This window comes from Galeopterus variegatus, unplaced genomic scaffold (genome assembly GCF_000696425.1).
Source record: "Galeopterus variegatus unplaced genomic scaffold, G_variegatus-3.0.2 Scaffold858, whole genome shotgun sequence".
Lineage (NCBI taxonomy): Eukaryota > Metazoa > Chordata > Mammalia > Dermoptera > Cynocephalidae > Galeopterus > Galeopterus variegatus.
Window position 1 is genome coordinate 418,661 of NW_007726969.1, and position 26,385 is coordinate 445,045.

At 40.7% G+C, this 26,385-nt stretch overlaps 1 protein-coding gene across 1 annotated transcript in view; it reads left to right on the top strand.

Annotated features, from left to right (window-relative positions):
* Nucleotides 1-26,385, top strand: part of LOC103590685 (rho GTPase-activating protein 26) — a 278,026-nt gene that overhangs the window by 237,080 nt on the left and 14,561 nt on the right. Inside the window, exons 13-14 of the mRNA XM_008572978.1 lie at nt 18,418-18,483; nt 22,793-22,867. Of these exons, the coding sequence (XP_008571200.1) occupies nt 18,418-18,483; nt 22,793-22,867 (141 nt within the window). The remainder of the gene's footprint in view (nt 1-18,417; nt 18,484-22,792; nt 22,868-26,385) is intronic.

The following is a 26,385-nucleotide window of genomic DNA, read 5'->3' on the forward strand; positions in this document are numbered from 1 at the left end:
GGAACCGGTCTCCACATGGGATCCGAACCCTCGGCGGGAGCGCCGCCGTGCTCCTAAGCGGCGCACTCTCCAGTGCGCCACTGGGCCGGCCCTGAGAAAGGTATTTTTGACTGACTTTGTAGATAAGGAAATTGAGGCTAATAAGCTCAGGGGACACAATTTAGTCTAAGTTCTGTCTGACTCTGAAGGCTCTATTGTTAAACACGAGGATATCTATCTACCTGTTTTAAGAAATGAACAGTACAAAGAGTTCCATTTTGGAACACACAGACACTTGGAGCATTTTGCTTTTGGTATCCTGTTCTTCACAGAGTGAGGTGAGTTGCTTGTCTTGGGTGTCTAATGATTCTTTAATTGCTTACCCTTTCATCTAGCGAACAGGAGAGAAAAAAATGGGTTGAAAAATATTGACCACTTTTTCAGGAGTAGTATACATAGGAATTATTTTTGTATGGTATCATTATTCACCAATTTCCAAGCTGGCAAAACCAGAGTAGTGGCCTGGGTTGGTGCTTCCTCGCCTTTTTTTTTTTGGTATTAGCATCCCTTTTCCACATCATACAACTTCTTAGCTCCCCTTCTCTGCTGAAATTGTACTTGTGGTATCTCTTGATAGCAGTAATTTGCAGTTTTACCCCATACCTATCCATAGGGCTCATCTGCCACAGATGGCACTATTGCCCAGGGTCTTGATTGTTCTGCAGCCTTGTTTCTGTTTGTACCACAGTCAAAACTCTTTTAAAGGTAAGAAGTCGATCCGATAGGAATTTGAGACGGGGGGCATTGCTCTTTTTACCAAATTCAAAATGTCTGACGTCTTGATTCCAGAAGTCTAGTATTTTCTTTTCTAGAAAATGTTTTGGTGGGAATTTGAATGCGAACATTTTATCAGAGAGCCAGAAGGTTTTGAAGGGGCAGATAGGAAAAGGGAATTCCTTTGGAGACACTTCTGAATTTGCTGCTTTCATCTTGAAGCTTCTCGCAGGGCATACAGTGCCTGTGGGGTATAAGATAGAGCCATAAATAATGTCTGTCTGCTGCTGGTGTTTCCCAAATGCCCCAGTTGCCAGGGAGAGGATGGTGGCAGATAAATACATGCACATTTCTATGCAGAGCAATTTTCCTCTCTTCTTCTCTATTCTGTTTGCATCTCAAGTATAGAGGGTTGAATTAATTATACTCCCTTGTTCATGATACCTTGTCATCACAAGTCCCTTGATTAATTAATTCATTTTTTTCTCTCATTTTACTTATTCATTCATACTTATTCTCCTTTCCTCCTCTTTAAGTCACCATTCTAATGTGTACTTTTAAAATGTATTTTTGGAAAATGTGAACCTTTTGTCTACTTTTGTTTTTTTTTTGTTTTATTTATTTATTTTTTTGTCTTTTTCGTGACCGGTAAGGGGATCACAACCCTTGGTGTGGTGTTGCCCGCACTGCACTCAGCCAGTGAGCGCACCGGCCAGTCCTATATAGGATCCGAACCCGTGGCCGGAGCGTCACTGCGCTTCCAGCGCCGCACTCTCCTGAGTGCGCCACGGGGCCGGCCCTTTGTTTTTAGGGGTTGTAGATGGTTATGTGTCTTGTTCTTTTTCTTACTCTGTTCCCTCAGTGGTGTGTTAGGAGCAGTATATATTACTCTGTGTACTTCCAGACCATGGCTTTTGACTGCTGCATACTCCATGGTGTACCACACTGGGCATCTGGTTTTGTAGAGATGTACTGTATCTCCTCCTCATGCCTCCAACTCCTCCTCACCACTAGCAACACCATAGTGAACATCTTTGTCTTCCTGTGTGAGAATTTCTTTGGGTTATATCCACCAGGAGAATTGCTGGTCAAAGGGTATGCATATACTTAAAGTGCTTGCATATTACCCTCCAGAGTGGTCAGTCCACAGTCCCACTAGCTCTACATGCAAATTTCTCTGTTCCTACCAACTCTCACTGTTATTCAGCTTTCTGATTTTTTGCCAGTCTAACAGATATAAAACAATAGCATATTGTTTTAATTTCCATTTCTGTAATAATTAATGAGTTTGAGCATCTGTTCATAGCCTATTCATTTACTAGGTTTCCTCTTTTGTTAATTACCTGTTCATGTCCTTTGCCCATGTTTCTATTTCAGTTGCCCTCTTGTTGATTTGTAAGTTTCTTTTACGTTCTAGATATTAATTCCTTGCTAGTTTTAGACATTTTAAATGTGTGTTCCCATCTTGTAATCTATTAAATTACACATAGTGTCCTTCCTTGACAATAATGTCTTTTTATATATGCAAATTATCTTTGTTTTTCTTTCCTTCTTTTTTTTTTTTTTGCCTCTGGTTTATGATTTTTAAGCTGTATTTTGAAAAACCCTGTCTGACCTATGTCACAAAGGTGTGTAATTACAGTGTTTCTTTCACGTTTGATAAGTTTCTTATCCAGAAATATTGGCCATTGTATGTGATGTTTCATGAAGATCCAGTCTTATTTTTATTCATATGAGTCAGTTTTCCCACCAACATCTACTAAACTATCTGTTCTTTCCCCCATTGATTTGTGGTGCCAGCTTTGTTGTATATCAGGTTTGCATATTCTATCTGAGTTCTTTATATGTCTTTGGTCTGATTGACTGTTTTTGTGCCCATACTTCTCTGTTTTTAATATGATAAATATCTGATAGTTTCAGTCTCTTCCCTTTACTGTCCTTTTAAAGAGTTGACTTAGCTATTTTTGGACATTTACTTTTATATAAATCCTAAAATAAATTTAATAAGCTTCTCAAAAGATAAAATTTTCATTTGGGATTGCATTGAATTCTACAAATTAATTTGGGAGAAAACTGACACTTTTATAATATTAAGTCATCTGCTCTAAGAGCTTTGAATGTCTTTCCATTTATTCAGACCACCAGTGTCCTTTATTAGAGTTGTCATTTTCTGCCTAGAGGTCTTGTGTACTCTTGGTTAGTTAATCCCTAAATACTAAATTCAGAAACAAATGTGCTATTTTTGCCAGTGCTATGGGCCTCTCATCATGGATCCTGCTGTCCACAAGGAACCTTCTATGGGTTTGCTCCTAGAATGTCAGGAATAAACAAGGGTCCCTCAAGAAGTTCATGGAAAGATTCATATTATCTTTCAATTCTATTTTTCCACAAATTTCTGAAGTACCCACATACATCAGTGACGTCAGTTCTCTAGTTTGTTAGACTCTTACCCAGCAGAGAAGGGGAGGGAAAGATAGGAGTACTGATAGTAGAGGAAGAAAGTATATTTTGTTGCTCCTTAAGCTTTTTACTGAGGAAGTGATCACTGCCTTTGTCAATAACCTGTCATTGATTTGCCCCCTTGATTATTATAAAGAATAGGACTGCACTGGGCAAGAACCCCTTCTCCCATCCCACTCTTTGCAGCCACCTTTGTCATCTTAATGCACATCTCTTGAGTCTACGTGTCTTGATGCCTGCCCTACCTTTGGCTGCAGTTGTGAGATTTACTCCCCAAAGACTCCATGAGAATTGGTTCATTCTCCTGTGAAATGAGCCTAGGTTAGAAGCAGGAGGAGAAGCTGGAAAGTGGCTTGTTCTCAGCTGAGGCTGCTGTTGTTCTGTAGTTCCACCTGAGGAGTTAGAAAGCCAAGGACATGTCAGAGAAGATAGACCAGTACAGTGCAATAGAATAAAGGAAGGGCAGGCCTTTATAGTGTGAGTCGGTCTTTTCCAAGTTTGACGTTTTAAATAATAAATGTCACTGCCTACTTAACTCTAAAAAGATTAGCTTGTTTACTAAGGGAGAGAGAAATGCTGCCCTCCCACTGCTTCTCCAGCTGTTTGAAGGCTGATGTCTGACAGATTGAGACAGGACGCAGACGTCTAATCTTGACTTCATAGTGCCACTTTCCTCAATGTGGGTATTTACTCATATTCCACAGGTTAATCAGATTATATTAAAAGGAATGTGCCCAAGTTGCTGCTGGTATGCCTCCTCATGCCAGTCAGGGCCTGGACCTGCTGCAATTTATCAATTTGTCATTTACACTGAGAGGTGGGAGGCAGAGCAGTGATTGGAGAAAGAATGCTCTGTGCAGAGTTAGACTTAGGATCTAGTCATCTGTAGAGTCTGGACATTCAGTCTCTGAAGCTTACTCCTAAGTAGGTTTAAAAACATGTACTTTCTCTTGTTATAAAAATAATATGAACTCGTGGAATATAAGGAAATACAGCAAAATGATTTTCAAAAATTCAATAAAAATCATATGTAATACCATTCACAGAGATATTTCCTCCTTGCCTTTTTTCATAATCTTATATATATTTTGTCAGTGTCAATGTGTATTTTTATTTAATTAGCTTTATACCAAATGTGCTTGTATGCATTCCGCTTTAAAAAATCTACAGGCATTTGCCCATGTCATGAAAATTGTTTATAAATATCATTTATAATGATTGTTTAATATTCTGTCATAGGATTATATCCTAATTTGTTGAACCATTTCCGATCATTGGACTTTAATATTCTTTCCAGAGTTTTGCTATTATGAATTACATTGGCCTAAGCATCCTTGTACATCAGTCTTTGTACATACCTCAAATCATTTCCTTTGGGTAGATTCTGCCATGTGGAGTGAAGAGAAGCACTGTTTCCATGGAGGGTACTGTGTGAGCAGTGGAGATTGGCACACTGGCTGGGGAACAACCTTGGGTAGGTGCTGGGCCTCTCTAAGCTCCTATTTCCCTTTTTGTACATGGAGATAATAATACACTTACCTCTTAAATGCATTGTGAGAATTAAAATTTAGCACAGTATCTGGCATAATAGTTAATAAATGCCTAATTACTTTTGGTTGTTATCCTTCTCATCATTTGGCCGTACCAATTACTCCCTCAAAAAAAAAGAAACGCCCACTGGATTGGCAGAGCTGCTCTTGAAGGAAGCAGGGAGGAGAATGGAGGACGGTAGCCAAGACTCCTGCTATTTTTCAGTCTTAGTGCCTTGTGAGTGTTGGTTCATTTTAATCTTCACAACTATATTTCTCAAAGTGGGATATGCACACCACTGGTGGTACACAAGATCATTTTAGATTGATATATTCATTTTAATGTGCAGGGAGTGGGGGGCACGAGTACTTGTAAACCGCTTGATTTTATAAACATTATTGCAGATAGTAAATATTTTTCATTTAATGGGACTGTTCAACTCCACTATTATAGTGTGAAAGCACCCATAGACAATATGGAAATGAATGAGTGTGGGTGTTTCCCAGTAAAACTTTATTTACAAAACAGGCAGTGGTGAATTTGGCCTATGGACTGTAGTTGGTTAACCCTTGGCTTAATTCAAGGTGAAGTTTTTTTAAAATTAGTATATTTAAATTGTCTTGAGGTTTTGGCAGGGAGCATGCAAGTGGTACACAAATGGTTGCCATTTGCAGAAATGGTGTTCACAACAACCAAGTTTATAAATAAGCAAATAGACTTACAGAGATCTAGGTAGCACAGTCGAAGTAAGGGGGCTGGTGTTCAAACCTGAACCTGCCCGATGGCCAAGGTCATTTTTTCCCTGCTATACTTAATGTGCATGAAATCTTTACTCTCTTTTGCTATCCTGTCATATGTGGCTATCCCAATGGGACTGGAAGGAATTTTATCATCAGCCTCCAAAACCTACCCCACGCAGTTCTTTGCTGCTAAGGGGTCATTCCACTGTCCTTCTTAGTGAGCCTCCTTGTTAGAACCATCAGTGGTTCCTCAAATGCCTGTGCACAATGCTAGGAGAGCATTTTTGTGCCACATGTTTCAATGACTCTAGTTTCCCAGGGTCGGACCCTTATCATGGCTCACTCACTACCCTCCCACAGGGATTTATCAACACAACAAAAGCCACTTTATATGTTGTTTCTGTTACATATACCTATTATTCTTTAGGCTGTCATTCAGATCAAACTCCCCGCTGATGTTTTATTAAGGCTTGTCTTGTTTTTTGAGGACAAGGTTGAGGACCAGGAGAGGAGATGGGGAGGGATGTCATTACCATTCCTCTGTCTGCCCATTGTTGTGCTTCTGATCATACATTCCCTTCATCTCTGTGCCTCAGCTTCCCTTGATCTGTAAAACAGAAAAGACTTATTCTTGAAGATTGTAGGGAAAGTCTTGATGGGATCACATGGGTTACTATTTTTAAAAGGTTTCTAAAACCTTCAGCTGTTACCAAAGGTCCACAGTCTCATGAAAGCAGCAGAGGGCAGAAAATAGGATTTTTTTTTTTTCTTTGCTTCCAGTCACCTTCGGCCTTTTGCTGTTAGAACACCCACAGTTGAGAAGCAGGAGGAGGCAGCCACTGGTAACCAGGATCTCTTTGGGATCAGAGCCATCCAGAGGCTGCCAGGTCTCAACTGGCTGGTGGCTTATAAATAGAACACTTCCCCTTTTAAACCTGAGAAGGATGGAAGGCATTAATGGGCATGGTGGCCTGGCCTCCTGTGCACTGGCCCATGAAGCAGTCAGCTGAGTGCACCTTCCCCTCCAGCTTTCCATCCACGCCTGGTAGAAGACAGGCACTCCCTCCCTCCTCCTCTCCTATGTTCCACTTCCAGCTCCACCCCCTCCACCCTTCCTGGACACTTTTCTTTCTCCTTTTCCCTCCCTCCTGTACTATGCAAGATTCAGTAGTCACCACTTTCATCTTCTGAGCCACAGTCAGGTGAGATGGTATAATTCTATCTCATCCTAGGTGCCAAATTTCCGCACCTTGATTTTCATTATGAGTTGCATGTGCAACCCAGTTGCTCTGGCCCACATTGAGCTTGAATTATATTTAGTTGAGAAGTAACACCCAAGATCTAGAATAGCCCTGGCCGGGGGGTAAGGGGCCAAAGAGAGGAGGAAAAGAATAGCTTGCTTCCACAGAGATTTTATTATTTGGGTTCCCAGCTATTTTGTTTGGTGAGACCCTGTCCCCCAAAAGTTCCTTGAACTTGCCTGGACAATCAGAAGCCTTTCTGCTTGTCCTGAAAGACACTTAACAAGTCCACCCTCTCTTTCAGCCACTTTTGGAGTGACAGATATAGCCAGTGTATGACTTTGCCATGGCCTAATATCACCCTTTCAGTGGCATGGGCTCTTTACTGACAGCAGGCTACAGCCTGGTGGGTGTCAGCCACCCCTTGGCATCCCAGTTTGGGCTTCAGCCAAGCAACAGTTTGTCTTTAACTCCTAAAGCCCAGTGCAAGGGGTTGTTGAGGCAGAGACTGAGTTTCCCCACTGCCACCACGTGCAGGCTTTCAGTTATTATAGTTAATGTTTATTGAGCATATACTGTGCACTGGGCAATGTGCTCAGTGTTTCACATACATTATGTCATTTGATCCTCATAAACACCCTATGAGGTGATAGTACTCTTGATCCCATTTATGAGTATGAAAAAGGAATACAAACTTGTGGTCATTTAAGGTCATTCCTTCTCACCCTGATCAGTTTTCAGAATGTGCAACTCACATTCAGCATGTAAGATTTAGCAGAGGCTATAAAGTACTGTTGCCCGTGGTGGAGTAGTGTTGAGTAGTGGTTAGGATTGTTATCTCTGAAGTATTATGCACAGGGGTGGAATCCCAATTTCATGTCTTTAAAGTGTACAACTTTAGAAAATCCATTTCTGGGGCCGGCCCAGTGGCGCACTGCTACAGTGCGCCATTTGGGAGTGCGGTGGCGCTCCCGCCAAGGGTTCGGAGGCAAGGATTTTGTCTCTTTTCCTGTTACCTATTTTACTTTCTTTACTGTATGTGTCTTTCAGAGTATTTTTCTGCATGTTTGTCCCCAGAAACCATGAAAAAGAAAACAGGTGTCTGTGTGTCTAGTAGGCTAGGAGAGAAGATTCTGATGAGTGGTATTCTTGCGTAGAGACCAGGAGATGAATGAGATCCCTGTCAATCCTATTTGTCTCATGCTTTCCACTGCAGAGGCCCTGAGTTCTGAAAGGTACCAATATGTTCAGCCAGCTGCTAATCACTTGAGGTTCTTAGAGTGTGGGGACTTTTTAACCTACTGATTCCTGGTTTCTTAGCTGGTGAAACTGTGGATTGTATTTGTTTTTTCATTCAGGAAGTGTTTATTGAAATACAGTAAGGAACAAGGCAGATTAAGTCTCTGCTCTCATGGAGCTAAAATTGTTGAGAGAAACTGACAAACAGCAAGTGGACAAAGGTATAGTTCCAGGTGGAGATGAGTACTATGAATAAGTAAGAGTCAGGGAACAGGGAGTCACTGAAGGGGTAGCTGTTTTAGATACCCGGAGCAGGGAAGGCCTCTCTAAAGAGTTAACATTTGAGGAGGAACCTGAACAGAGGGAGGGAGGGAGGCAGGCATGTCAGGAGTTGGCAGATGAGTGTTGCTGACAGGAGGACCAGTATGTGCAAAGGCCCTGAGGTGGAGATATATGTGCAAAGGCCCTGAGGTGGAGATAACGAGCTAGCTGTGTTCTAGGAATATCAATCAGGGGGAGGCAGGCATGTCAGGAGTTGGCAGATGAGTGTTGCTGACAGGAGGACCAGTATGTGCAAAGGCCCTGAGGTGGAGATAACGAGCTAGCTGTGTTCTAGGAATATCAATCAGGAAGGACCATTGCGACTGGATGGGAGGCCAGGGGGAAGAGTGGTCAGGTAGGCTGGGACTAGACCATGTGAGGTCAGGAGATTAGTTTGTGTTCTGAGCATTATTGAAGTCACTGGAGAGTTGTGATCAGTGAATGACATGAGCTGACATATGCTTTTAAAAGACGGCTGTGGCTACTGGTAGAGAATGAACTGTAAGGGGCAAAAGTAGAAACAGTTGGGAGGCTGTTGGAGCAGTCCAGGCAAAAGGTGATGGTGGCTTGGATCAACATATTAGCAATGGATATGGTGAGAAGTAGTTGGATTTTTGGATATGTTTTTAAGTTATTGCAGATAGAACTGGCTAATGGATTGGATGTGGGGTGTGAGAGAAAGCAGAATCAAGGATGACTTTATTGGAGCAGAACATCTTTCTGGTAGAATATGGTACCCTCCTGTCTCATCCTTTCAGCCAGGTTGAATGTAGTGCCTGGTCTGGGACACATTAGGACATTAGCTCCCAAATGTGTTATTTGTGTATCACCTTCATGAATTTTTTTTTTAACATATACCTATACTACTTTTATTATTATTATTTACTTACTGTTTTTCTTTAAATCAATTCATCCTTTTTTACCTCAATTTATTTTTAAAAAATATCATGCTATGTGTGGTAAATCGATAGATTTCTAATATTCATTAACATAAGTGTATAACTATTAAAAATGTTTGTGAACTACTTGGCATCATTTCATACACCACCAGTAGCACAAGCCAACATTACATGTTAAGATACATACCATTGGCAAATCATTATCTGATGGGGAGAACATGGTATAGATATTGGCAGTTGACTAAGTTAGCAATCATTTTTGCTTATCTTTGGAGATAATAGTTTTAACTGCTTGGTGTATACTGCAGTATTTTTCCAAGTAGGGTTCTCACACCCATGGAAGCACAATCTCTGGAAGATGGCCCAGGATCTGCATTGCAGCAAGTATACCCCCGCTTCTCTTGTCCACTAGAGTTGAGAGCCGCTACTGGAATAGAAAGGGCAGGGTGCAAAAAACCTGGTCCCAGCCCCTAGTTCCTTCTGGTTGCGTGAACTTCAGCAAATAGTATAGAATAGAAGAGGATGAGCTGTAGAGTTAGACTGCGTTAGAATCCTGGCGACACCACTCACTAATGCCATAATCTTACAGAAGTTCCTTAACCTGACTGAGCCTAGGTTTCCCGTCTATAGAACAGGGATGATAAGAAGATGATGCACTTAAGTGCATAGCCCAGAGCAATGCAATCTGTGCTCAGTAAGTGTTAGCTGCTGTTAGTTATCATCATTGTTGTTACCACTTAACATCATGAGCCTGGCTTTTCTCATCATAAAAACTTAGCAGAGATATTGGGAAAATTGAATAAGCTATAGTTTGTTAATTTATTTTGTAAACTGTAATGTATCGTCCCTCATTATACTTATTTGTGTGAAAACACAGCAGGAAGTTATTAGTAAGAAGAATAGCAATATTTACTCCTTGGGATTATTATAAGGATGATATGAACTTGGGTATGAAAAGTATTTCATGAACTCGGGAGTTTGATTCAAATATTGGGATGTAGCAGCACCCTAATATTGCTAGTACTGGTAATGAACATTTATTGAATACCAAATAAGTCACAGATTTTATACATTGCATTTGACCCTCACAACACCTAGATGAGTTATCCCCACTATATACAGTGAGGAAGGTGAGTTATCCTCACTATATACAGGTGAGGTAGGTGAGTCTCAGAGAGATGAAGCACCTCGCCTAGGATCATATCTAGCCAGAGGTGGCAGACAGGATTCTAATTCAGGTCTGTCTGGCTCTAAAGCTCATCATTTTCTTTCTACGATGTACCATTTCTGTCTGTGTGACTTTGATTAATATTAAAGTTAGTTTACAGTCGCTGAATACATACCAGCCAGGGAACAGAGTCTAGCCTAGTCTAGTCTAATATAATGCAGGGCATAGTAGGCAGCAGAGTGGGATGTGGTATGAGGTTCTGGGGTGATGATCTGGGATTAAAAATTCGCTGTGGGTAATCCCCAAAGTAGAGAATTTACATGCAGATAATTGAGAACCCATTGGCCCACTTTCCTGGGCCCTACTGGAAACCTCTGAGTGCTGCCACCGTGAGGAGAGTTTTCCAGGGGCCACAGCCCAGGGAGCCCTGGCAACCGTGGAGCTTCACAGGATTAGAAGAAAGGGCAGGAGCCCCTCTGGCTCTCCTTCTGAGAGTGTCAGTGAATGGAAAATTCGTTTCAATGTGAGTGTTCTTCTTCATGGCTCTTAATGGTGCCAAAATTGATTAAATTCAGAATGAACGAGGCCGGCCAGACTCTAAAGAGCAAATCACATTGGGAAATTGAGTACATTTCTGTGGTGACAGTATGCCTCTGAGCTGTCCATGAAGTGGTGGCCTGCTCACAGCACCTCCAACCAGTGTCCCATATCCATCCACATTAAAAATGGGCAGCAACTTCCTTTACCTCTCAGTCCTCTTGTTTTTATGCAAACACCCGGCAGTTCCAGAAAATCCCATTTCTCTCATAAAAAAATTGAAAGTTTGTTGTTTTGTTTTTTAAAGGAAAATTGAATAAAATTTCCGGGGGAAAAAGCTTTAGACTAGGAAAAACCTGTTAAGCACCAGCTTTAGGAAAGTGGTAACACTTTCTCAAGTGTGTTGAGACTAATTCAGTAGATTGTCTCCTCTCCTTTGGAACAGGATTTGTTCTTCTCAAGGTTTGGTTAGATTCCTGGGATGCACATATCTTGTAACTTTGGGGTGTGTCTTAGAGTACTCTTTTCACAGACAGTATGTCCATCAGTTGACCTGTGGTATAGAAAGGTCCCTTCTGATTCGAAATTGGTGATTAGGTCTCTTCTTGGCTAATTTCTTGGTTTTCTGAGTAGTAAGATTTGGAGTTCAGCAACAGCAGATTGGAGATTTTCAGAAAACAGTTTCTTGGGCCTGAAGAGTCAGGTTTGTTGGTAGCACAAAGCTCTAGGGGAGAATGCACTTGTTTTCTAGGGACTGTCTTGACCCTCGGGCTTGTCCGTTTAGTATGATGTGGAAGAGGCCCCTCTCAGCCTCAGGATCATGCCACATACAGCTCAGTGATGATAACACCTTGGGGGACAAGCAGAGGATCTCTGAAAGTGTCCAGGAAAACCTAAACTTGGTTTTGTCTCTTCTGTTTCATGTCTTGGCTTGAGTAGCTTTTGTTTTTCCTTTCTGTTAGGCTCATTCTTGGGGCTGTACTGCTAGGTGGTAATACCTCTTTGTATTAATACAGGAAGGAAGGAAGTGGTTAGATCAGGCCATTCATTTCTTTTTTTTTTTTTTTTCCTTTTTTTTGTCTTTTTTCGTGACCGGCAACGGATCGCAACCCTCAGTGTCACGCCCGTACTGGACCAGGACCGGCCACGGGATCGCAACCCTCGGTGTTGCTCCCGCCCCTCACTCAGCCAGTGAGCGGCCGGTCTGTATGCGGGATCCGAACCCTCGGCGGGAGCGCCACCATGCTTCCCAAGCGGCGCACTACAGCAGTGCGCCACCGGGCCGGCCCCAGGCCATTCATTTCTTTATTTAACCTTTATATCCTCACGAAAGATGAAAAAGCTGAGGACAAGAAGCTTAAATAACTCATCTACTCTCGTAGGGTTTACATCAGTTGGAATTTGAGAGGTTATTTTGACTATACTACATTGCCCCTCAGCAGCTCTCCCTACTATTCAGTCACTAATTTACCTACCTATGCATCCGAAATGAAAAATCACTCACACACACATAGACACATACTCTTCTATTTCCAGCACTATAGTAGACAGTGAAAGATAGAGATACAGTATGAAATAAGTAGAGATATGCATGGATCATTGTCTTCATGAGTGCGTGTTTTAGTTTGGTAGATAGACATTTTTCACAGAATCACACCAATACATGTAAACTTGCAATTTTGCTGCATACTCTGAAAGAGAAGTTGATGGTGTTATGTCCAAGTATGCGATTGGGGCATTAACCCACATGGAGAGGTCAGGGGAGGCTTTTTTGAAGAAATGGCACTTGAGAGGAGATCTAAGTTACTTGGGCAAAGGGACTCCTAGGCGAAATGCACAGTCTGTGCACAATCTGGAGAGAAAGTGTGGTCAATTGGATGCTCTCAAAGAAAGGCAGTGTGGTAGAGGGGCTGAGAGCTGGGGGAGTGGCACCTGCAAAAGCTGGAGAGGCAGGCTGGGGCCGGGCCATGCAGGATTTTATGGATTTGGGTTATCCTCCCAACAGAGGTGGAGTGTGCCATTGAGAGATTTTAATCAGGGAGGTGACATGGTCAGACTCTGTCAGGATTGTAGGGGCTACAATGTGGAGGACACATAGGAGGAAGCAAGAGGAGGTGTGAGGAGACCAGCTCGGAGGACACTGCAGTGTCCTGGCAACAGATGACGGAGGCTAGCACCAGGATGGTAGTGGTGACGATGGAGACACCTAGACAAAATTGAGAGACATTAAGAGATAAAGTGGAGGGACTTGGTGATAATTTGGATATTGGGGTGAGAAAGAGGAGGCACCACAGGTGGTGCTCATGGTTTTGTTGTAGTTCTTGTTCCCCACCACCTACACACCTCACCTTCTTTAAAGGTGGTAAGTATCACGGGAAAGTATCTCAGGTGATGTCCCAGAAGCTGTAGAGCATGACACTGACCTTTTTGGATATAACAGGATAACAGTGGTGGTTATGCTAAAATTTATGCCTTTCTACTGGCCCACCAGCCTCCTTCCTTTAAGCGAGAGAATAATTTGATTTTACTGTATAGTGTGTTGTTCTTTTAAGTTCTTTGCAGAAAACAGTCTCTAGACTGACCCTGCCCCCCTCCTTCCAGAGTTTGTGTCCTAGGCATGATAGTCCAAGCCCAAACGGCCTGTCAGGCATCCTCTCCCCACTTCTGTGGTTTGCCCTGAGACTCTCCAAGTTGACTGAGCATGAACTCACCTCTCCTGTGTTCTCATGTTCTCCACAGAACTTGGAGAAAATGGATTTGTGCAACACTGGCCCTTTCCTTCCTCTCAAAGGAAAGAAAGAAACAAGGCTTCAGAAGTTGAAATGAAAGTTAAGAGGACGGCACATTTTTAACTTGGGAAGTCAGCCTGGGTATTTGGTGCAAACTCTGCCCACATTCATCGTAAGACATAAGTTTGGGCTACTCTGTGTAGACCTGGGCAGAGCTGAACCTGAGGCTGGGGTGGGAAGATAAGCCCATCCAAGCCTTCACTGCAAAACAGTAGATATCGGGCCTGGCAGCCACTGTAAGACATAAGTTTGGGCTACTCTGTGTGTAGACCTGGGCAGAGCTGAACCTGAGGCTGGTGCGGGAAGATAAGCCCATCCAAGCCTTCACTGCAAAACAGTAGATATCGGGCCTGGCAGCCACTGGTCCTGCAGCAACTCATTGCAAGTCAAATTAAGGGAATAATTCAAGCCTGGTAGATATTTAATGAGAGATTATTTCTGGAGATTATAAGGATACAGAAATCGCAAATAAATCCCTGACCTTTTCTGAGCTTTGGCTCAGTGAAAGAGCTGAATCACCTGCTTGAGGGGATTAAGGACAGCCGCTTCCATCTGGCGGGCCACTCAGACTTGCTGTCATTCGCAGACTCTACTTGGTGGGGATAGTATTCTAAACCTTTTAGTGAGAATTTGCTTTTCAGACTAGGAGATCTCAGTTAACACAGATTATGTACCCACTGGGAGAGATCAGGACTAATGATCTGGTTATGTGTGAACTGTAGTCCCTGTCACATTAGTGGTACTCCGTCCATGTTAAATCAGACAGCAGTTGCTAATTATTAGTAACCTAATCATGACATCAGCAGGAAACTCAGTTGATAAGCAAAGTCAAACCGTGTGTGCATGTGCGTGCATGCACGTACAAAAGAAAAGTGATGGGGATGTCCTGGGGCTCTAGGCAATGTAATAACTTACACCAGTTCTAGTTTACAGAGTTAGAGTCAGAGCAATGGTTGTGAAACTATGTTTCATGAGTTCCTTTTTGGGGAAACTCCATTTCTTAACACAGTTTTATCTGTTTACAAATATGTAAGTAATTATCATCAATATGCAACATGAATGAGTAGAGACTAACAGAGTTACCTTGAGCTCTTAATGTTCAACTTTACAATATGTAAATGCTATATGCATTTGAACTTAGATAACTAAGATATATTGATAAATATTCCATTACATGTGTAACATATAAGGCTTTTATGTATAACATCTGTGTAAAACTTATTTCAAGAAAAGAGATTTGCTGGTTTAAAACAAATTGGAGAACCTCTAAAGTTGGGAAAACCAAAGGATGAACAATTTACTCAGAGATTGAGTGTGGGGTTTTGCTTTGTCGTTTTCCAAAATTGTTGTTAATGTAGGTTGGTAAAATTTTAATTTTTTCTGAATATATTTGGAAGTTTCCATTTTAGTCTTTCTATTAAATATTACTTCCTTAGAAAAGGATCCCACTTCCTACAGTGCCAAAAGAAAGGTGCAAAGACTGATTTGCCTCTACAGGGTTATGACCAACTCTGTCTTTATGTCTTCCACTGGTTGGGCTGATGACTTTATGCGCATGTATCTTCTGATAACTGGGGTCATCACTGTCCATTGCCAGGCTCTTTCCAGTTTACAAAACTTTTATTGATGTTCATGGAGCAAGAAAATAGTCTTTGTCCAGGATAGAAGTTCATCAGTGCCTAAAATAAGGCAATGTTCACAAACCTACTCTCAAGATATCCAAGTTTGAAATCAGTCTCAGCAGCTCCCTAGAGTGCTGTGCAAAATGATGGTTCTTTCTTTCCCAAGCTTCTTTGACTATCATCCCTATGAAAAGATTCTCTTAGGCACCTTCGAAAGAAGAACAAAATGCCTTCAACTGACTATTCTGACTTGCATCACAGTTATAAACGTTTTGGAAACCTCCATAAGTTCAAAAAAATAATTCCCCATTTGTCAGATGGCTACTGACTACTGTATAAAGGAATGAAAATCCTTCCCCTGCATATGAGAAGATGCCCAACATTGTTAGTCATTAGGTACAAATCAAAACCACAGTGAGGTACCATTTGACACCCACTAGGATGGCTATAATAAAAAAAAGACAATAACAAATGTTGGCAAGGATGTGGAGAAGTTGGAATGCATGGCTGGTGGGAATGTAAACTGGTGCAGCTTCTTTGGAAAACAGCTTGGTAGTTTCTCAAAAAGTTAAATTTCATGGGTGGACATGAAAATATATGTCCACACAAAGATTTGTATACAGATGTTCGTAGCAGCATTATTCATAATAGCCAAAAAGTGAAAACAGCCTAAATGTCTATCAACTGATGAAAGGGTAAACAAAATGTGGTATATCTGGACACTGGAATATTATTTAGCCATAAAAAGGAATGAAGTACTGATGCTGCAACATTAGATGGACCTTGAAAATATTATATAAAGTGAAAGGAGCTAGGCACAAAATACCACATATTGTATGATTTCATTCATGGTAAGTGTTCAGAATAGGAGAATCCATAGAGAAGGAAAGTAGACTAGTGGTTGCCAGGGCTGGGGAAGGAAACAGAATGACTGCTCGTGTGTATGAAATTTTGGCGGGGGGGGGGGAGGGGTAACAAAAATATCCTGGAATTAGTGATGATTAATGCACAGCTTTGTAAATAAATCCATAGAGAAGGAAAGTAGACTAGTGGTGGCCAGGGCGGGGGAAGGAAACAGAATGACTGCTCGTGTGTATGAAATTTTGGCGGGGGGGGGGGATGGGTAACAAAAATATCCTGGAATTAGTGATGATTAATGCACAGCTTTGTAAATATACTAGGAACTCCTGAATTGCACATTTAAAATAAGTGAACTTTATGGTATGTGAATTATATCTCAATAAAGTTTTAGTTTTTATTAAATCCTCTCCTAAATTTCAACAGGTATTTGGTCTGTGTATTACAGGTTGTTATTAAATTTGAAAAACGTCTATTGCATGAGTTAATTGAGTTTCACTTGGACGAATTATTTTGATAAATTATTTTGATTTGACTTGTAGCTTCCAGTCAGAAACCTTTAGATATCACAATTTGCAGAGTAGATACTTGGTTCAAAAATGAGAGATTGAGTTAGTAGGCTCCTACCCGTTCTAAGGGAACAAGAAAAATGGTTTGTATAGCAGGTAATCTCCAGGGAGAAAAACATTGTTTTTCTGCTGCTTTTCTAGTACTTTACTTACTATCCTAGAGGCTGTGTGTTTATAAGTACCACTAAGCAATAAGAATGCATGTAATTACAGGAGCTGTTTCACTTTCAGTAGAGAAGTTTTGGGAAATTAGCTTTTCTTTTTAGTTTGATTTTGAGTATTCTTAGTGATTTTTTTGAATTTTTTTTTCTTTTTTTCATCCTTGTTGGATCTAGGTTTGCCCATTTATGCTAAGAATTGGAAAAAGATTCCATTTGGATTAGATCCAAGATGAGTTCAGGTTTTGCTTAGTTTTTATATATTACAGGTTTATTTCTTGCCCTGGGATGATCATACATCATTCATAAATACTCACCTTCCTATTTTCTACCACTTCCTTCTCCACTCTGGTTGTAGAATGTCTTGTCCCAAGCAGGTCAAAGATGTGCCCATTCTTAAAGAGTACTGCACACATCTTGTCACTGGGTAATCAAAGTGTCAGGATGGATTTTGATGGATTTCCAGCCCTGTTGCCAGGTTAGAAACTGGTTCTCTGCTGTGGAAAAAGTTGCTGCTGTTGATAATTTATTTTCTTAGTGACAGTAGTGGGTTTTGAAGCAGATGGAGAACTCCATCACCACTTGCTGATTGACCACATAGAGGGATGGCTCTGCTGCCTTAGTGGTTCCTCACATATCTTCTTTGTTCTAGGCTGTTTTCGTTTCCTCTGGGTCATTTTTATTTTTTTCCTTTTTTCCATTTTTCTAGTCACCCAGGCAGAATTATACTTTAACTCAGGGACACATTTAAGGCAGCTTGGTGGCGTGGGCTCTGGAGCAAGTCTTCATGTGTTAGTTCTGGTACTTTGGTCAAGATATTTAGTTTCATCAAGTCTCAGTTTCTTCATCTGTAATATGCAGCTAATGATAGGATTAACCTGGAGGACTTGCTAGGATCAAATGAGATAGTTTATATATAGCACTTACCCAACATTTATAGAGCACTTAATTTGTGCTTTTTTTTTTTTTTCCTTTTTGTCTTTTTTCGTGACCGGTAATGGGATTGCAACCCTCGGTGTCGCGCCCCGCGCTCAACCAGTGAGCGGACCGGTCTCTATATGGGATCCGAACCCTTGGCAGGAGCGCCGCCACACTCCCAAGCGCCGCACTCTACCGAGTGCGCCACCGGACCGGCCCAATTTGTGCTTTTTGAAGGAGACGGCAAGCAGTTAGTCCTGCAGCTCTTGTTAATAGCAAAGCAATTTAAATGTGCCTATCATTGTATGCTGCAGTTTCTTCAGTTATAAATTGAAGATAACCTTGCAGGTTTCTATAACTTGAGGTTACTATGAGAACTAAATAAGATAATACTTGCAAAGCACTTAGAATCATGCTTAGTATATGGTAAGTTCTCAATTGATGCCAACTTTTATTATTACTATTATTATTTTGTCATTCTTGTACCTTTATTGGGAAAAATTAAAAGGATACATGGCCACACCATGCAATTGATTCCTTCTGAGTCAGTCAAGCCTTATCCTGAGATCGATTTGCATGGCTAGCAACCTGACTGCCCTTCTCTTGCTCTTTCAGCTGCACAGTTGGACAGCATTGGCTTCAGCATAATCAGGAAATGCATCCATGCTGTGGAAACCAGAGGTAAAGCAGTTTAACAGATGGCATTGTTCTCATGGAAGGTCATGCATCTGGTGAGGTGGCCAACCTGTTACCTGCTGTTTCCTGATTTTAAGTGACTCATTAACTCCCCGAGTGCCATTGTTGGTGTGTTTCCACAAGTGCAGGTCTGAAGCAGGGGTTCTCAAATAATTTTGTGTCATCAATTTCTTTGGCTGGTCAGAAGAATGTTTTAAATGAATATATGTAAAATACATAGGATTATAGAAACCAGTTACTGAAACTCAATTTTCGAAATATTAAAAAACATAGTTGTGATATAGTAATACATGTGTTTCTTTGTTAATACTTAATAAGTTATAGTGATGGGTCTGATAACTGGTATAATTTGGAAGTAGTGATATTTTAAGATGTCTGTAACAATTTTAATGTGTTATGAAAATGTCTGTGATTTCTTACCAGGTCTCAGGTACTACTAATTGCTATTGTTATTTGTTACCTATATTCATAATGGGAGGAAATGCTTAATGTCAGTTATAAATTAGTGAAAATAAAGATGTATTTATTTGTTGCCTGTATTCATAATGGGAGGAAATGCTTAATGTCAGTTATAAATTAGTGAAAATAAAGATGTATTTGTTTTCCTATCTAAGTTCATAGGCATCCCGAATTCTCTCCAGTTCACCTCTTGGGTGCTGTGGACCCCAGGTTAAGAACCCCTGTTCTGGGGAGCTAGTCCCTGGGGACCATCCAGGCAGAGAGAAGGGGTCAGGCCCCTGTTGCACACTGGTCCTTTCCCAGGAGCAGGACGTGGAGATCAAGGAAGCTGGTTCATCCTATAGTCTCCATCCCCTCCTCAGAGACTGCTGCAAAGGAGATTCCTTACTTTCTGTAGTTTGGAGCTTTGAGTGCACTGTTCTATTGTACCTCTGAGAAAAACCATGCACCATGTTCACCGGATTTGATTTGAACCATTGTCAGAGATGTGAATCTTATTTGTTTATTCTTCAGCCTTTAAACATACCAGCCCATTTTATTTGTTTGAAAGAAATTCTATCTTTTAAAGCAGGGTTCATAACTCCTACAAGGTGAGAAATATAAACTTCCTTATAAAGGCTGTGAAGCATCGAGTAGATGAGGAGGGAGAAAACAAAGCTAGCCTCATGAGCTTCTATTCCCTGTATCCCATCGAAAGATATTCTTTCCAAAGTAGTTATTTTAATGTATGGAAACATGTTTTAAATGTTTGCTGCTTTCTTTTCCCTCTCTCTTTTTTTTCTGGCAGCTGGCTGGTATGAGGATCCGAACCCATGACCAAACCCTGATGTTAAGCATTTCCTTCCATTATGAATTCCTTATTATTGACACTGTGCTCTAACCAACTGAGCTAACAGGCCAACCCTGTTTCCTTATTTCCATGTACCTCCCCTCAACAAAATGGAGGCAACTTGTAAAGATATGTAAAATATATTCAGAGAATATAAACTAGAAAGATTTCTGGGAATTGATTTTGAAGAAATAAGGATGTAGGCCAGGTTGAGCCATAAGGATGTTTACACAATGGTGTTGTTAAGGTGCCAAATCAGAAACTGGCCAGACATCTCAAAAATTGGTTAAATCATCAGTGGTTTACTTATGCAGTAAAAAACTACAGGTTACTAAAAATGCAGTGGAAATACTTTTTTTTTTTTTTACATTTAACATTTTCTTAAGTGTATATATACATTAAGTGAAAAATATAAGTTAAAAAAACAGCTGCCCAGAATGAACCCACTCTGGGAGTGGCTGGGAGAGGAGCTCGTGTTACATGGTATTGTGCTGTATCAGTGGCTCTCCCTGCTGAGTTTTGCTATCTTCATTTGATTTATCTATTTGCCTTAACTGTAGTTTCTCAATTTTTTTGAAGTTTATAATCCTAAGGTACTTTTTCAACACGAGTTTTGTTTTTCATTTTAAAAGAAAATAATGAGAAATAAGAGGTACAGGGTTAACAAAGGTAAGGGCATAAAAATGGAGCCAAAAGTGAGTCCAGAACAAAAATCTTCTTTCTCCCTATGAAGTTCTTCTACTTGCCTGAAGTGGGCCACCTGTTTGTCCCTCAGTTTTCAGCAGCCAAAACCAAGAGGGAAACCTAATCATTTAAACCTGCTCACAGAGTCTATGATAAATGCAAACCAGTAGCTCAGGAGGACAACTTTTTTTTTTTTTTAAAGATGATCGGTAAGGTGATCCTAACCCTTGACTTGGTGTTGTCAGCACCATGCTCACCCAGTGAGCCAGGGGCCAGCCCCAGGAGGACAACTTTTTGATGTAAAACTAGAAAATATATGCAATAAGTAGAAGAGGCTCACAAGTTGGTTAGGTCTCTTAGCCTCTGGCTCCTTGTGTCCTCCTCACTCTAAAGTGAGGATGAAAATGATGTTTTAACTTCTAAGAAAGTTCTTAAAAGATACTTTCAAAAGTTTATTTTGAAATAAACTTTTTAAGTTTAACACAAAGAATAAGGACAGTGTGAGTTAAATGCTATTTTAGCATAAAGACTTGAAAGAAATGGATGTTTCCCTACCACAGTGCATATTTGTACAAACATGTTTGTGGTGACCAGAGATGAACAGACATCCCATACTCTCTGGGATTCATCAGTAATTGTCCAGTGGGAGGCAGAATTGTGTGAAGTCCCAGGAAAGCACAGGTATAAAAGAAGTAGAGATGCCCTTCCAGCTGACACATGACTCAATAAAGGTTCTGCCACTGAGTAACTTGGGAAACATCCCTTAGTTTTTGACCAAGGGCTCCTAGCCCATGAACTGTGCAGAATAATGTCCATGGTTTTACAGCTGAAAGCTGTAAAATCCTATTATTCCAGACCAGTCCCCTTTATTCATTAGTTCCACTCCTATCTAGGTTTGTTGGAGACACTGTAGCCTTCAGCCCTTTCCTGAATTTCTTCCAGAAAATTGTGTTTTGGCCCCCAAGTCTTTTATAGTGGGCCTTGATGGAGTATAACTCAGTGCTTTGCTTATTATCTGTAACATAACTGATCTAGGGGCTGGTGGTATAATGGTGAACGAGACATAATCACTGTTCTTAGAGTTTACTTTCTAGTTGTGTGGAGAAAGACAAAAAGAAATCAAATAAAGGTAATTTCAATATTGTTGATTGCTATAAAGAAAAGAAAACGGAGTAAGGGAATGACTTACTCTGTTTTGGTTTTGGTTGTAGGATGCATTAGATCAAAGAAGTTACATTTAAGGTGAGACCTGAACGGTGAAAAGATCTGGGAGAAGAGTGGTCCAGGTAGAGGAGATAGCTGGAGCAAAGGCTTGGTATGTTAGAGTAACAGAAAAGCCAGTATGGCTGGAGCAGAGTGCAGGTGGTGGTTGATGTGGTCAGAGGTGGGCCAGTGTATAGGCTTTGTAGGCCTCCCTTGGAGTTTTAAGTATGGTCTAAATGCAATGGAAAGCCATTGGAAGGTTTTAAGAACAGAGGCGATGTGAACTGATTTAGACTTTAAGAAGTTCACTTTGCTGGTTAGATACTAGACATCAGAGGAGTAAGATAGGAAGCAAGAGACCAGTTATTTGAGAGCTGTCAGATATGATGGGCCTAGGACTAACGGGAGAAAAATCATTTCAAATCACTTGGTCTAAATTCCCTTTTGTAAATGGTACAGTGATGATCTGATCCATACATGTAAATGAACAGAAGTACTGTAGTGGGTTAATTTTTGGTCTTTGTCTAGGTGTTCAAAATTAAACCCCTTCTAGTCTGATTGCACAGTTCCTTGTGTTGAATGAAGGTGTTCATCTTTTTCTTCATAAAGAATATTTCATATTACAAATGAATGGGTTTTCTAATTTCTCAGTCTTGGCTAATGTTTCCTAAAATTAAAAATTGCCTACACCTCAGTGTTTTAATTCTTCATGTAAAAATAGATCGTAACGTGTCCTTTTCAGTTGTATGATTTTTTTTATTGTGCCATTTTTGGCTTTTTAAATTAGAAAATTGGTTAAATATGACATATTTGAAAGTATGTATTTTACATCTTTTAAAACGCTTCAGATGCTGCCTTTGGCAAGAGAAGAGGAAAGTTTCTTCCCCCGCTGATGACTGAACTAACACGCAAGCTGAAGTGTGCAGCACATCCGTGCAATCCTAGACAGCTGCACCAAATCCCACTCCTCGGCTAAGAGTTGAGCTGAGTGACAGGGGACTTTAATTAGAGCAGCTTTTAGGAGGACTGAGAAAATGATAAAAAAGTGCATTTGGCTGGGTTGGCCTGACTTGTGTTCTGTCGTGCCTCTAATTAAATCATCACTATTTCTTTTCTCAGGGATCAATGAGCAAGGGCTCTACCGAATCGTGGGGGTCAACTCCAGAGTGCAGAAGTTGCTGAGTGTCTTGATGGGTAAGTACAGCAGTGGCGCTGCTAGGCAGGTACCTAGGGGGAGGGGGACACTCTGAAAAGTCACCGGGTCCATGAGTAGGGACAGCCTCTGGAGAAGGAATGGGGTGTCCATGAGCTAACAGCCAGAAATCAGCTGCACTATTTGCCAGTTGTCATGGCTGCTGTGGGCATTACTGTGAAAGCTTCGGAGTGGGAATGAACAAAATAAATAATGACCAAGTCCGAGGCACCACACCCTCTCTGTTTGTAGACTTGGCATTACTAGTCCAAGTGGCACTCAGTCACTCTTGTGACCACCACACCCTACTCTGTCTTCAATAGCTCCAGACTCCCTCTGTCCTCTTTTGGGGCAGGTATTTAGTGGTATTTATTGGGCATTTAGTGCCCAAGGAAGGGCATCATTCTAGACTGCAGAGGACCTCAGAACTCATGTTCCTATTGCTGAGAAGGTGTTGTGGACCTCCCAGATACAATGTATATAAGCAAATAAATCTTCCGATCCTCTTTGCTTCTAGATTTCAACGTAGTCTCTGTTATTTAAGCAGCTTAACTTCCTTTCCTACTGTCTGATAAAAATATAAAATCACTGTCTCCAAATTGTCGGTATTTGAATCAAAAATCCATGAGTCCATGAGCCAAAGTTGCTTAGGCTGCAGATATCCTGTATTTTCAAATATACACTGGCTGATAAAAATATAAAATCACTGTCTCCAAATTGTCGGTATTTGAATCAGAAATCCATGAGTCCATGAGCCAAAGTTGCTTAGGCTGCAGATATCCTGTATTTTCAAATATAAATGCAGCCAGCCTCAATGAGTCACATGGATTTAAATGGCAATCAGATCAGCTTTCACAGGTCAGTGGCTGTTATTCATCCCCATAGAAGCCCCAGCTGTGCACTTGTAGAGATGGACTATCACTTGGGGTCCCAGCTCAGTTTTCTGGGCAGAAACAGTTCTCTTGTTTTATTTGTAATTTCTTTTGCCATCTCAGTTTCTAAAAATAGCTTTCATATGTCAAGAAATATCTCTCATGTTGGACAGAATGAGTCTCTTCTCTATCTCTTTTTTTAAAAGAGGTACTTACCTCTTACGGACAAAACCGTATTGTTTTACAAAACCATATTGTATTAGTTATAGTGAGGGCTGTTGTTTGAAACTCTGATTATTGTGAGATACTCTAGCATTGAGTATTGGTCTGGGAGTTCAGATTTACAATATGGTTAGTTTTTTTAAAAGTAAAACCTTTTATTTTGAGACAGATTGACATGCAGTTGTAGGAAATAATACTGAGAGATTTCATGTACGCTTTACCCAGTTTCCTCCAATGATAACATCTTATGAAACTATATTTCAGTATCACACCAGGATATTGACATTTATAGTCAAGATGCCGAATATTTTTGTCACCACATGCATCTGCCTCAGCCCCCACCTTGCACCCCTTCTCCAACCCCTGGCAACCAGTAATCTGTTCTTCATTTCTGTAATTTTATCATTTCAAAATTGCTATATGAATGGAATCATACAATGCATAACATTTTGGGATTAGCTTTGTTTTTGAGTCAACGTAATCCCTTCAAGATTTGTTCAAGTTGTTGCATGTATCGATAGCTTGTTCTTTTTTATTGCTGAGTAGTATTCCATTGATTGGAAGAATGTACCATACTTTGTTGATCCATTCACCCATTGAAGGATATCAAGGTTGTTTCCAATTTGGAGCTATTATGAATAAAGCTGCCATAAATATTCATGTACAGGTTTCTGTGTGAACATACATTTGTTCCTCTGGGATAAATGCCCAAGAATGCAGTTGCTGGACTATATGGTGATACAGTTTTTGAGAAATTCTAATGTAAAGAAGAATTAAGAGCCTAACAGGTATCCATCCTCAGTCTTTCATTTCTCACCAGAACTGCAAACATTTGTAGAGTGTCTGCTCGCTGGAACAGATTGTCAGGTGCTAGAGATTTAACTTTAGAAGGAGCTGGTCCTTTTCTGCAAGGAGTCCTCCTGGTAGGGCAAGATATGCATGCATATGAAATCTGTAATGTAAAATATGATATTAGCACTTAATATGAGTTGGATATAGATTGAGTGGTGAAGAAGAAAGTAGAAGAATCATTTAGATTCAAGAAGTATTATGAGTAATGGCATGGGGGTTAGAAATCAGGATCTGTGGTGGCTGTAGCAGAGGGTATTGATTCTATGACTATTATTATTTTAATGTTTGAAAGAAGTACTTGAAGTCTGGGACAGGAGAGTTAAAGCTGAAAAGCTAATGTCTCTTTGGTTGAGGAACTTGAATATTGTACTAAGGAGTTTGGGTTTTTGTTTTTGTTTTTCCTGTAGGAAGGAAAAAGCTACTAAAGGTTCTAAGTAGTAGAGTTATATGGGTTACAACTCTTGTACACACACTAGTCAGTTCAGAGTAGTTTATAGAAAATAAAAAGGCATTTACGTGCTCACATAAATGGAAAATCCAAGATGGCAGAAGCATGGCATGATCTGGGGACTCTGGTGACATCTTTACTTTCATTAGAGCCTTTCTCCCTTCTTTCTTCTAGCTTCTCAGTATCTGTGACCTCTGCTGGTCTTGGTATTAGTTTTATTTATTCTCTATGGGAGTATCCAGATAGGTCCAGCCTCAGCAATCCTTGGAACTGGCAATCACTGAGAAGAGAATCTCTTTCTTGACAGTTTTGGCAGAAGGCTCCAGGAAGAGCTTTGACTGGCCAGTATGGGGCCATTCACATGATTCACTTCTTAATCTTGGGCCAGTCACATGGTTCACAGCAGATGGATACAGATGGCCTGGATCTTGTGCCTATCCCTGGGGTATGTGGAGGATGGGGCGAAGGGGTGGAGTGGAGATGAGGTTAGTCCATGGAACCCATAAACTGAGTGAGATTATTAATAGAATTATGAAGGAGTGCTTTCCTGAAATAATGACTGCTGGTGGTTTAAAAAAAAAAGTGTTCAACACAGGTATAACATGATCAATTTCTAGCTTTAGGAGGATAACCCTATGGAACCCATAAACTGAGTGAGATTATTAATAGAATTATGAAGGAGTGCTTTCCTGAAATAATGACTGCTGGTGGTTTAAAAAAAAAGTGTTCAACACAGGTATAACATGATCAATTTCTAGCTTTAGGAGGATAACCCTGGCAGTGTGAAGCATATATTTGATCATGGAAGGACATGGAGGAAGAAGACAGTTGCAACTGATTAGGCAGAGCATACCCTACGAAGAGATGAACCAAAGAGCTGCTCTGAGGCCAGGAAGAAAGGATAGTCTCAAAATGATTGGAGAGAGAATCAACAAGACTTTGTAACACACTGGATATGGGGGAGTGTAAGGGGCAGAGAGATTTCAAAGATGACAGATTATTATGTAAGGTGGCACTAATGAAAAGAAATATGACATTTTAGACTGCTTTACTAATCTAAAAAAGAACCACTTTACCTCAGTTGTGCTAAGCTGAAAGTGGCTATTAAAGGATCTTGTTTTTGTCA